This window comes from Aedes albopictus, chromosome 1, assembly GCF_035046485.1.
Source record: "Aedes albopictus strain Foshan chromosome 1, AalbF5, whole genome shotgun sequence".
Taxonomy (NCBI): domain Eukaryota; kingdom Metazoa; phylum Arthropoda; class Insecta; order Diptera; family Culicidae; genus Aedes; species Aedes albopictus.
Window position 1 is genome coordinate 320,215,178 of NC_085136.1, and position 13,061 is coordinate 320,228,238.

Sequence of the window (13,061 nt, forward strand, 5' to 3'; positions counted from 1 at the left end):
ATTATCCTCCATGTCCCGGATAATCGAGTGCGACCTTTGCTGATTTTATAAGCACATCTTACCTATTATAGATCTGTAGTTAGCTACCACTTCTACACTTGTTTTTTTTTAAGTACAAGAAAATAAGTAAAATAATGAGTGGGGGAAAGCTTGAATTATGCACTATTTGGAGCTGAATAAAAGTATGTTGTAAGTAATTGTGTAGCATACGCCTTTTATGTCATCATTGATAGTTACTTCCATTTTTTCCATAGATGCATTACGTCAACAATAATATTAAACTATAAATATCTATAGTACATAGTATTCACAGGATTGCAAGTGCATTTTTACATTATACTTATCATCCATATGATACGAAAATTGGGCGTTACCTACTAAAAAATGTGCATTTAAAAAACCGGGAAAATTTCAGAAATCGTACCGGGAAAACCGGGAAAAAGACGGGAATTTCAAAACTGATATTTAGTGGCCACCCTGAAAAGGAAACTTTGGTGGAGTTTCTGAAAAAAAACCATGGACAATTTTTAAAGGATCAATGGAAAACTTCCTAGAAGGAATCTTTAGAAGAGTTCCTAAAAAAAGGGTCAGGATCTGGAATCGAATCTTCCGTAATTAGATAGGCTTTGAGCCTTAATCATCAGGCTAACTGAAGCTTAGCCGGGAATGTACCGAGGGAAATATAAAAAAGTCATCAAGAAAATGGACGCAAATCCTCTAGTTAACAATACGGATTGCCCCAAGCAGCACACATGTTAGATAAAAGTTACGACAGCGTAAGTTTCAGTTGTATAGAAGTTAATTTGACGTTATTTAAACACAATGTTAAAATAACGCCAAATTAACTTCTATACAATCAAAACTTGCACTGCCATAACTGTTACATGACATGTGTGTTGCTTGGGTGGTATACTGAAACTTTGCACTTTGAGTAAGTCATTTTCGAGCTTTTACTTCTTTTGTACTTAATTGACCTATTCAAAAGAGTGCAAACGACACGTTGGTCGTCTTTCTGTTGTTATTCTTTAACATAGTCGATCATGAAACAAGCACTGGTGAGAGCATTACACTGGCTCATTATATTGGTATACGAAGGTTTGCGAGGAATACGTATTAACGGAGGAATCGATTGAAGGTTTCATATGTCCAATCTACAAAAAGGGTGACAAGTTGAATTGCGGGAACTATCGCGCGATCACACTACTGAGTGCTGCCTATAGAGGTAATCACGTTCAAATGTATGCGTGCCTTTTTTGTAGATGTAGTTGTGAAACTGCGAGGAAAATATTTGCACTCTTGCCCCTGACGTTAGTTTTATCATTATTTACCCGTTTTACCCAAATCGATTGGGTAATATTTGCATATGCAATCTGAGTAGCCTGTCAATCGGCGTGCACTTTTGTGTGAGGAAAAATTTCCGCTAGTATTCGTGTGTTGAAATGTCACTTATCTCTATAAGATACTCTCTCAAATTTTATGTCGCCGTCTATCACTGATTGCAAAACAGTTCGTGGGGGCAATATCAGGCTGGGTTCATGGGTGAACGCGCTACAACGGACCAGATGTTCGCCATCCGCCAGGTGTTGCAGAAATGCCGCGAATACAACGTGCCCAGGCCCACACATCACTTGTTCATCGATTTTAAATCGGCGTATGATACAATCGATCGAGACCAGCTATGGCAGATTATGCACGAATACGGATTCCCGGATAATCAGATACTGGACTGGAGATGCATAGCCATGGATCGAGTCGAATGGGGATGACTCCTTCGTACAGCAGAGGACACTCAAGCCTTACCGGAAAGATAAGATAAGCTTAATTTGTAAAGCACTAACCTGTCCTGGAGATTTTTTCCATAATTTCACCAATAATTAATTCATCTGCACATATGGTCGTTAAGTTGATTTGATAATGTAGAAGTTATTTTGTCCAACAATCGACTCACCAGGTTTCACCCCTGTGCAAATATCATACAGCGCACCATCGTTCGCAACATAAACCGCAAACGAAATGCCAAACAAAGCATAAGTGCCAGCCAGCACAAGCCGCCTCTGAAACACTGCGAATCGTTCGTCTCATCATCATCTCGTTAGCAAGCAGTTCCAGTTCCTGAAGTTATGAGTATCGGCCAAGCATGTGCTGATTTGCCGCTATCATCTTGGAAACCAACGACGACGACGACGACGGGCGGATGACAAGATCCTATCGTATCGGCATAACCACTAAGAAGCATCCCAAACACACACTGACTGCAATGACTCGACTCAGTCTCATCTCTCGAAAGGATTCGGCGGTGGCGGCGGCAGCCGCCCAACCACTGCGCTGCCAGACGAAAGACGAGCGCCTGCAAAGGTGCAGATATGATAATGATGGAGGAAATTAGTCCCACATGTCAATTCTGTTTGCGTTAGCGAGTGGGTCCTCTTCTTCTGCAGCGCTCGCAAATTGTATTGCAGTCGGTGCATTTCTCAACCAACGGCCAACCTTTCCCGAATGTCCATCTGTGCGCCAATGTTATGAATAATAATTATCGGCGCGCGTCGTCACCGTCAGTCAGACAAGAGCAACGTTGACGGTTCACGTTGCCGTACCTGGGCTTCGGCGATGCGTCAAGAGATACATCTTCACACACGAGGAACGCAAGACACGCATTCCGTAGGAATGTCCTCCCCCGAGTCCCCGTCGTCGTCGTCGTCGTAGTCTCTGGAATCATTTACGCTGATGAAGCGTATCGGGTTTGAAGTTGTGCTGAGAGGTTCCTCCTCCCATTCCTTGAGTTGGGAATGCAAATCGATGACGACAATGAAGACGACAGCTTTTCTGAATAGCAAGTGACTTTGGATATCGTCTTCATCGCTCGGAACGTGCTTGTGCTATGCCGGTTGATTGTTGACGTCCTCATCCGTTCGAGACGAAGACATCGTCGTTGTCATCTGAGGAGCAAGAAATCACCGGAGCGAAAATGCAAACAAAGTGCAGTCAAGCTTCGGATTTGGATTCCCAGAGCTGGGGATAGGCCAGCAATCAAAACTGGCCTGGGCGATGACGGTGCCAGGTTCACATGTAGAGGGGTGAGCGGTAAAAAGTATAGTAACGAACATTCGGAAGTTTTTTGGAAGAGCTTCACCGAAGTTTGTTATGACAAAAAAGCTTTTTTTTTCTAAACCATAGGGGGGAAATAACAAAAGTAAAAGCCAGGACTACTTTCTCCTCGATCCACTAAACAACATTCCTATGGTTGCCAAACCCTACGTCTCTCTAGAACCACCAAGAGGCATTGCTTCAGAGAGGGGCTAGAGCACATCGCACCCTCAAGATTGGCTGCGTAGCCTGCAGCCACGAACATTGCTGACTCGCTTTGGAGAGTCCATCACGGCAGCATGCTGTTGCTTAGCCAGTTTCCCGTGCCAGTCTACGTGCAACTAGATCTAACCTACTGAATGCAAGGCTATCACTACCCTCCAGGCTATCCACTACCCTATCAGCTGCGCCAGTTGGTTGCTGACAGTAGGGTCTCCACCTGCCCAGGCCTTTACCGGGGACCGCTTTCCAACTGCGAGCTCGGATCCAACCCAGTAAACCGACGCCACGACAGCAACGCTACTAGGTGCTACTAGGACTTCCTCTCTGCGGCCACTTAATCGCTGTAAGGGTCGATTTCGACCGTAGAGCACCGGTATGACCTACGAACCCGACTCCGAATCCCTGGACCACCTCTTGTACCGCATCTGAACTAGCCATTCTCCGAGTCCACGCACCACCTCCTCTATAGCTCCAAAACGATAAGGGGGATAGCCCAAGAAACGGCATTCCAGCCAAACTCATCCCTACACATCCTCTGGACAAGATTGTCAGGAGTTATGTCCTCTCCGCATGTGGCAAGCATGTGGTTACACATTGTGCGAAAATTCGAGCACCCGCATTCCCGAAACGGTGTAGATACTGTTGGAAGCAACCATGACCTGAAAGGACCTGTGTTAGGTCGAATGTTACTTCCCCATGGCGCCTATTAATCCAACTATCTACCCTCGGTAGTGAACATGGAGGTTATACTGGAAGTTCTGCGTATGTACGGTACGTGCTCGCAACTCTCAGGCACATCAGTCTGTAAGTTGTTACCGTTTCGGGTACCTTACCCTATGATCCAACTCCGAGCCGATGCTATTTGAGAAGAGAGTCATAGGGTTTTGTTTATTAACTGCTGGTTTAGTTTGTAAGTCACTCATTACTTGTAAGCAATATTGTATGAAAGTCTATACATCAGCAATACTCAATTAGAATAACTGTAAGACCCACTCCCAATCCCAACTGCAAATTCAAATAGGAAGGAAAATTGTAACACACGTAACACCATGCACATACACATAAAGAGGTGGGAGGAATGAAGGAGTGACGATTGAAAGGATTCGAGGGATGGGCGAAGGAGGAATGAATGGTGGTTGGGAAAAGGGAGGGGAGGTATGGATTAAGGTTTGCCAAGAGAAAATCGGATTGCGGAGTTCTTTTCCACTCGAGACTTCAATTGTTCAACATCGTTCGAAAAATTCATTCTACACCAAGAGTCGCCTTTGAGGCCCACATATAAGTTCAGTGAAGTGAACTACAGTCAGAAGTAGCCCCAGATATTGGCCATTTAGTGGAAAAGAAGAACCTAGTTAGAGCGAAATCCAATTGAGTCAGGTAACCTAACCTATAGAAACCCCGAGTGGCATTCCTGTATCCTAAGACCTCCCCGAATTCCCTTTAGGACCCGTGGAGTTCCGGCTAAGACCTGGTTCCTACCTCTGAGCCAGAGCGTCCGCTCCGAAACAGCTAGGAGCAAGCAGCCAGTGGAAACCGTGAATAGTGACCCACGTGGAGTGTTCATCCTAAGGCCAGGTGTACGCAAACCCTGTCTGGCCGCCCACGTGGTGAGAACATCCTGCGACAGCCGTCTCGACCAACGGCCACAAGCGAGAGTCATCCGAAGAACCGCCTACGCCATCCCCGATCACTCCGAACAGCCCACCTCCGCCGGCCGGCCCCCTACACACTCACACCGACACAACCGTAAGTTAAATAAAGTGATTAGAAAAGTCGAATATCGTGGTTTTGAATTTCTGATCATCGCAAAGAGCCGACCCTGTGACAAAGAGTTTAAGAACCCCTGGAGGCAAGGCCGGTTAGGTCTTGTCCCTAGCGAGCGAATTCTCGGGATTATTCCCTTTGAGTATAACTAAGTACTTTCCTGCTTATCGGCCCTCCATACCTTAGTAAGGACGTAGCGACATTAGCCAGAAGCTTGCGCGTACTGGCGTACACCACAGAGCTATTGGACATGATCCGGGCCAGTGCCGCTATCTGGAGGTTCTTTTGCAGGCGTAATCAACGTGGCTACCGAAGGTGAGCTTCTCGTCGATCATCTCGCCCAAGTGTTTGACAGAGCGCTTCGACGTGATAGTGCAATAGCCTGCACTGATCAGCGCTTGCTGCTCCGACTTCCGGTTGTCAACAACCATCACCTCAGTTTTGTGGTGAGCCAACTTCAGTTTCCTGGACCTCATCCACGCCTTCACCCACAACCTTGATCCAGTGGGTAGTAGGCAACTCCACTTCTTCGATCGACTCACCTTAGACTTCGAGCGTAATGTCGTCTGCAAAACCGAACGGAACTCTAACCTCAACACCTCGTCGTACATGACATTCCATAACACCGAACCCAGGATGGAACCTTGCGGGACTCCCGAGGTTATATGAAAGCACTTCCGACCCACCTCTGTGTCGTAAACTAGTATTCGATTCTGGAAGTAACTTCCGAGGATCTTGTACAGGTTCTCGGGTATCCCCAGACGTAGAAGCGCATCGCCTGCTATTGCCAGCTGGCGCTACTAAACGCGTTCCTTACATCCAGAGTCATTACTGCGCAGTAGCGAAATCTTCTTTTCTTACGCTCGAGTTCTTTCTCGGCGGTTTTTGTAACCGACAGGATAGCGTCTACGGTCGACCTCCCCTTACAGAAGCCGTACTGGTTACTCGAACGACCATTTTCGCCCTTGGTGAACCTCAACATTCTATTGAGGATGATCTTTTCGAACACCTTCCCCACCGTGTCGGTTAAGCATTGGTCTATATGCCGACGGGTCTCCAGGTGGTTTCCCCGCCTTTGGCAATAGCATCAGGCTCTGCCTCTTCCATACTTCTGGAAAAACTTCCTCGTCGAGGCATTTCTGCATAGCAGACCTGATCAACTGGGGAGCCTTTGCAATAGCTACTTTTAAGGCCAAATTCGTAGCTCCGTCCGGACCTGGGGTAAAAGACGTTAAGAGACTTTGCTATCCCTGCCAGTTCCACATCGGTGACCCTCTCCTCATCATCGCCAGCCCCAGTCCTCAACTGTCCTACGAAAGGAGGCCAAGGACTAGGACCAAGACGCGGAAAAAGCCCTTCGATGATCCCCTCTAACATCTCTGGAGATTGCTCTGTAGTAGCCATTACACCTCTCGTCTTGGCCATCACGATCCTGTAGACATCACCCCACGGATTCGCATTAGCACTCTGACAGAGACCCTCAATGCGAGGACTACAAAAAGTATTGTCAATATTCGTCTCCGCACCGTTCTGACTAAAGGTACTCTTGGTACCGACATTTGCCAGGTCGACATCTAGTATGGCCAGCGTCACTAGCAGGATCTGACCCCGCTGGTTCGCGAAACGGCTTCCCCGTTCCACGGCCCAGGCATTAAAGTCACCCGCTATTACCACCGGCCTTCGCCCTGTTAGCACGGTTGTCATAGAGTCTATCACCACGGAGGCGCATAACAGCTACAGAAGAAGACCCCGTTTACTTTGTCGACTATGAAGCCCTCATAGGTTGTAGACATTAACTCCTGGACGGGGTGTTTACCCGTCGTCCATATCGCCGCCATTTTCCTGGTCCCATCCGAGGCCCAGTTGCCGTTGCCGGCGGGTACTCGGTATGGGTCCGAAATGATGGCGATATCCGTCTCACACTCAGAAACCGCCTGACAAAGCAGTTGCTGAGCTGCGTCGCAGTGGTTCAGGTGCAGCTGCGTTACCTGCACTATGATTTGTTCACTTCGGCTTTCTTGAATGGGCTGAAAAACGGTAAGTCGATAAAGAGAGCGTCCAACATAGCTCTGGTCCTCACAAGTTCCTACCTCATGCTTCCACAAAGACCGCCAGCAAAGAGTTGTGTGCTTAGCTGGTAGTGCAGCCTGGGTACTGTTGTCCTTCTGACTTCAGCTATGTAGATTGAGGAGGTACGAGCCGAGCGTATGTTCACCAAGGAGGTGCGGCTCAAACAGCGTCTGTTCTGGCATTCAGCTGCTGAAAAAGAAACGCTACACCACGCCCAGCTAGATCCAAGGTGGTAGCCTCATCAGCGTGGTCGTCCCAGTGTTGGTTGGGACGTTAAACAGAACTGGCACGATGGCCCTCCGCAGGTGAACTTTTCAGCCTCCCGTGGTATGGTAGTCTGAAGCACCTTCTTCCCCCGCAAAGATATCCACAAAGCCACCTGGAGATCACCCGACCATCAAACAGAAAACCAAATCGACCACGTTTTAATCGACGGTAAATTCTTCTCGGATATAATCAATGTCCGCACATACCGCAGTGCGAATATAGATTCGGATCACTACTTAGTAGCTGTATGCATGCGCTCAAAACTTTCGACAGTTATCACCACGCATCGAAGTCGAACGCCGCGACTCAACATCGAGCAGCTGCGTAACGTAGAAGTGGCTCAAGACTACGCGCAGCAGTTAGCAGTGGCCCTACCAACGGAAGACCAGCTTGGCGCAGCTACACTTGAAGATGGCTGGATCCGCCATAGGTAGTACCTCGGCTACAGCACTAGGCTTCGCGACTACGAATCACAGAAACGCATGGTACGACGGCGAATGTGAACAATTGAAAAACGAAAAGAATGCAGCATGGGCGAGAATGCTGCAACACCGTACGAGAGCGAATGAGGCACGTTACAAACAGGTGCGGAACAGACAGAACTCAGTCTTCCGGATGAAGAAGCGCCAGCAGGAAGATCGAGATCGCGAAGCGATGGAAGAGCTGTACCGCGCTAGGGACACACGAAAGTTCTACGAGAAGCTGAACCGCTCGCGCAGAGGCTTTGTGCCAAAAGCCGACATGTGCCGAGATAATCACGGGAATATTCTCACGAGCGAGCGTGAGGTGGTCGAGAGGTGGCGGCAGCATTACGATGAGCACATCAGTGGCGACGTTGCAAGTACCGAATGTGGCGTGGTAACAGATCTTGGAGTATGTGCACAGGACGAAAGACTTCCGGCCCCTGACCTTCAAGAGATTGAGGAGGAGGTTGGCCGGATGAAAAACAATAAAGCCGCTTGGGTAGATGAACTACCAAGCGAGCTTCTAAGATGCGGTGGAGAAGCACTGGTGAGCGCACTACACTGGATCATTACCAAGATTTGGGAGGAGGAAGTATTACCGGAGGAATGGATGGAAGGTATCGTGTGTCCCATCTGCAAAAAGGGCGACAAGTTGGATTGCGGGAGCTACCGCGCGATCACACTACTGAGCGCTGCCTACAAGGTACTCTCGAAATTTTATGCCGGCGTCTATCACCGATTGCAAGAGAGTTCGTGGGGCAATATCAGGCTGGATTCATGGGTGAACGCGCTACAACGGATCAGATGTTCGCCATCCGCCAGGTATTGCAGAAATGCCGCGAATACAACATGCCCACACATCACTTGTTCATCGATTACAAATCGGCGTATGATACAATCGATCGACAACAGTTATGGCAGATTATGCACGAATACGGATTCCCGGATAAACTGATACGATTGATCAAGGCAACGATGGATCGAGTGATGTGCGTAGTTCGAGTATCAGGGACACTCTCGAGTCCCTTCGAATCTCGCAGAGGGTTACGGCAAGGTGATGGTCTTTCGTGCTTGCTGTTCAACATTTCGTTAGAGGGTGTAATAAGGAGAGCGGGGATAAACACGAGTGGTACGAATTTCACGAAGTTCGTTCAGCTGCTTGGTTTCGCTAATGATATTGATATTATTGCTCGCAAATTTGAGACGATATCGGAAACGTACATCCGACTAAAGAATGAAGCCAGGCGAATCGGATTAGTCATTAATGTGTCGAAGACAAAGTACATGATGGCAAAGGGCTCCAGGGAGGAATCACCGCTCCCGCCACCCTGAATTTATATCGACGGTGATGAAATCGAGGCGGTTGAAGAATTCGTGTACTTGGGCTCACTGGTGACCGCCGACAACGACACCAGCAGAGAAATTCAGAGGCGCATTGTGGCAGGAAATCGTGCTTACTTTGGATTCCGCAAAACTCTACGATCGAATAAAGTTCGCCGAAACACGAAGTTAACCATCTACAAAACGCTGATTAGACCGGTCGTCCTCTATGGGCACGAAACATGGACCCTACGTGCAGAGGACCAACGCGCCCTTGGAGTTTTCGAACGGAAGGTGTTGCGTACCATTTACGGCGGAGTGCAGATGGAAGAAGGGACTTGGAGAAGGCGAATGAACCACGAGCTGCATCAGCTGCCGAGAGAACCAACCATCGTCCATACCGTGAAAATCGGAAGGCTACGGTGGGCGGGTCACGTCATCAGGATGTCGGATAGCAATCCGACTAAAATGATTCTCGAGAGTCATCCGACCGGTACAAGAAGACGTGGAACGCAGCGAGCTAGGTGGGTCGACCAAGTGGAGGGCGATCTGCGGACCCTAAGCAGAGTGCGGAACTGGAGAAAAACAGCCATGGACCGAGTGGAATGGAGACGGCTACTATGTACAGCAGAAGCCACCCCGGCCTTAGCCTCATTGAAGGCCGGGCATTTTGGACCACCCGTTGGATGCCTGTTGCTCACGCATTTCCCGGTACAAATCAGACAAATGGGTGGACTCGTGCAGCCTTGTACCTTATGGCCATCGGGACCGCATCTCCTACACAGTTTGCTCCTCTAAGGGCCTTTGCAGTGCCATGACTTGCGTCCTGGCTCCAGACACTTGAAACAAACCTCCGGTGGCTCGTGGAACGTCAGATAACATACGCAACAGCCTACCTTAATCCTCCCTACTTTAGCGGACTTTTTTACGTGCGCCACAGGTAGCTGAAACAAGGCTACCTGTGTTCCTGCCGGCCCCTTCCGTAGCCTAACGGCTGCGGTGACCACCTGCGCTTCGCACTGTTGCCACAGTGCCGTGACGAGCTATTCTACTTCGGTGATTTCGTCTAGGTTTTTCACTTTCAGAGTAGCCTCTTGTGTGAGAACCCTCACCTCTACCCCATCGCCAAGGACCTCTTGCGCCAAACTTTTGTAGGCGGCGCCCTTGCGCTCCTTATCGCGCTTTACCTCTAGCTAGGTGAATCTCGCCTGTACGATGACGTCTGATACTGCGCATGTCTGTTCCCAGATCCCTTGAATCCCCCTTGGACCTTCTGAAACGCATTTGAGCCCTACTGGAACACTTAAGACCCACAAAAACGCCTCGGTAACACCACTGAAATCCGTTGAAAATCCTCTGAAACTTTCTAGAATGTCTCCGAAAACCTCCTGTAACGCACCTGAGACCCCCGAAACCCCCAAATACATCTCTAAGGCCACTTGGTACGCCACTGAAACCTTCTACAACACCTTGATAGTCCTTGCAGTTCCAACGACTTTTCACCCTCCCTCCTACTGCAAATCACTTGAAAGTCCGCTTCACCCCCTTTAAATCTCCTAGCCAATAAAAGGTACCCTTATATTGTAAAGCTGACGTATTGGCCAAGTAATAATGCTTAGGGGCTGTCCATTAATTACGTAAGGGATTTTTAGCGATTTTCCGACACCCCCTCCCCCACTTGTAAGTTTTTTTGTATGAGAACCCAAAATTTTTTGTATGGTGCGTAAGATTTCTCAAATACCCCCCCATAAACCCTTACGTAATTAATGGACAGCCCCTTACCAATGATGGCTACTTGGGTAGTTATCCAGAAGTCCAGTTTGTCAAATAGCTCAGTTAGACTCAGACAACCAGATAGCTGGATAGTCTCTACAAAGTCAAACAAACAAGTATTATCAGAGGATCTCCTTAAGGGTGACAGAATTTTGCGGTGGGATCTCTGACTACGCCAGCGTTCCTTGGGCGTGTACACACAGATGGATGCAAGCTGCATAACTATGTTCAAATAATTTCCCGCCTTATCACCGAGCGTATATATCATGGGATTTACCATTAACCGAAACCTCCAATTGGAGAACATTTTTCACGCAGTTCCCATCCCACTATGTGATGCACGCGATCACCGATCGGAAATCTCCAGCCAAATTTACGCAGAGTGAATGATCATGTTTTTACATCTCTCCACCTTCTCGTTTGGAATCAACAACAACAACGTGGTGGAAGTGCGTGAAAATAAGCCGAGTCGAATCAGCAAAACGAGCGATGATTTATTCATCATCTTTAACCGCCCCATTATTAAAAGCCCGCGATTGTGGTTGTTTCTCGCGAGCTGTTATCCGACACGGGGTGGTGATCTTCCATTCATCTTTTTGTGTTTTGTTTTGATCTTCTCATCTTCTCAGCGATGGGCGATGCTTCGATCGCTTGCTTGGCTGTGAGATATTTATGGCCAATTTGGGACTGAAGTGGTGACCGACAACAACACCAACAACAACGGTGGGTCAGTCATCAATTCATTCACCGATTGGAAGACGATCATGAATGAAGTGTTTTGATTTGCATTTCTTACCGGTCGGTCGATGGAGGGAAGGCTGAACGTGATGGGAAAGCTAACGAATCGCTGAGCTCATCAAACGGACGAGCCTTCTTCGGTGGAGAAGGTGTCGAAGGCCACGATATTCTGCGTTATTACATTGTTGGATGAGCGCGTTATTGAAACAATCGAATTTGCCTGGGGATGTATCTACATTCCAGGATCTTTTTGGATGCCCCCTGACTAACGCTAGAATTCATCATGTTTTCTTTCAATTCAAAAGGGCGAAGTGGCTTACTTTTCATTCAGGTATTTTTTTTTTCTTATCGTTCGGGTCGTAATAAATTAAGGAACATAACAATCAGTTGGTAAGCGTTCAAATTACTTAATGGTGGTACAGAGCTGGGGCGGCGTAGCTGGCATAAGCTGGCTGCGACACGATGGTCTTGGTGGCCAGAGGAGCGGCATAGGTGGCATAGGCTGGCTGCGAGACCAGGGTCTTGGTTACAGCTGGGGCGGCGTAAGAGATGGTCTTGGCAACTGGGGCGGCATAAGCAGTATAGGCAGGCTGGGCAACAATGGTCTTAGCGGCAACGACTGGGGCAACGGTCTTGACGGCCAGAGGTTCGCGACGGACAGCAGCGTTGAATCCGTGGATCGGATCAGCAGTGTAGTCAACGATACGTTTGTAACCATCGGCATCAACCAGCGAGTAAGATCCCTGGACAACATCTCCGCTGCGGGATTCGTGCTGTTCCTTCTGGTCACCGGTCAGAGCATCGGAGATTCCGTACGAGAAGGAGTATTCTGGATGTGGGTCGTACTCATCAGCGACGACGGTCTTGGCAAATGGGGCAGCAACCAGGGTCTTGGTGGCCAGAGGAGCGGCGTAGGACACAGTCTTGGCAATTGGTGCCGAGTAAGCCAGAGAGGCTGGGGCAGCATAGGACAGAGCTGGAGCAGCGGCGTAAGACAGAGCTGGGCCCGAGATGACTCCGGCACGGGCAACGGCCACCAGGGCGAGGAAAGTGACGAACTGCACAGAACAAAACAAAAGTCAAATGAGCGACTTGGTTTGATTTTTCTAAATCGAGAAAACTTACCTTGAAAGCCATTTTTGCTGAGAAAAGTTAGTGTTAACTATTAAAAGAAACTGATTGAACTGTGCTTGAAGGAAGGATTTTCGATCCTTTTATACTCCAACGATTCGGGTTCCCTTGCAGAGCAATCGTTATTGCATCAGGTGTAGTTCGTGGTAGGAAATTCACTCACAAATTCCGTTTAACCCGTTGACCTTGCTAGTGTCGATATGTTAGCAATCTGGATGAACACAAAAA

The 13,061-nt window shown here is 48.3% G+C and overlaps 2 protein-coding genes across 7 annotated transcripts in view; both read right to left on the minus strand.

Moving 5' to 3' along the window:
- Window positions 1-13,061, minus strand: part of LOC109411053 (papilin) — a 392,526-nt gene that overhangs the window by 164,068 nt on the left and 215,397 nt on the right. The window lies entirely within an intron of this gene.
- LOC109398594 (cuticle protein-like) lies at window positions 12,019-12,983 on the minus strand. The gene is made up of 2 exons (XM_019670982.3): window positions 12,828-12,983; window positions 12,019-12,760 (listed from the first exon to the last, which is right to left on the minus strand). The coding sequence occupies exons 1-2, from the start codon at window positions 12,837-12,839 to the stop codon at window positions 12,110-12,112; spliced, it is 663 nt and encodes a 220-aa protein (XP_019526527.3). The 5' UTR covers window positions 12,840-12,983; the 3' UTR covers window positions 12,019-12,109.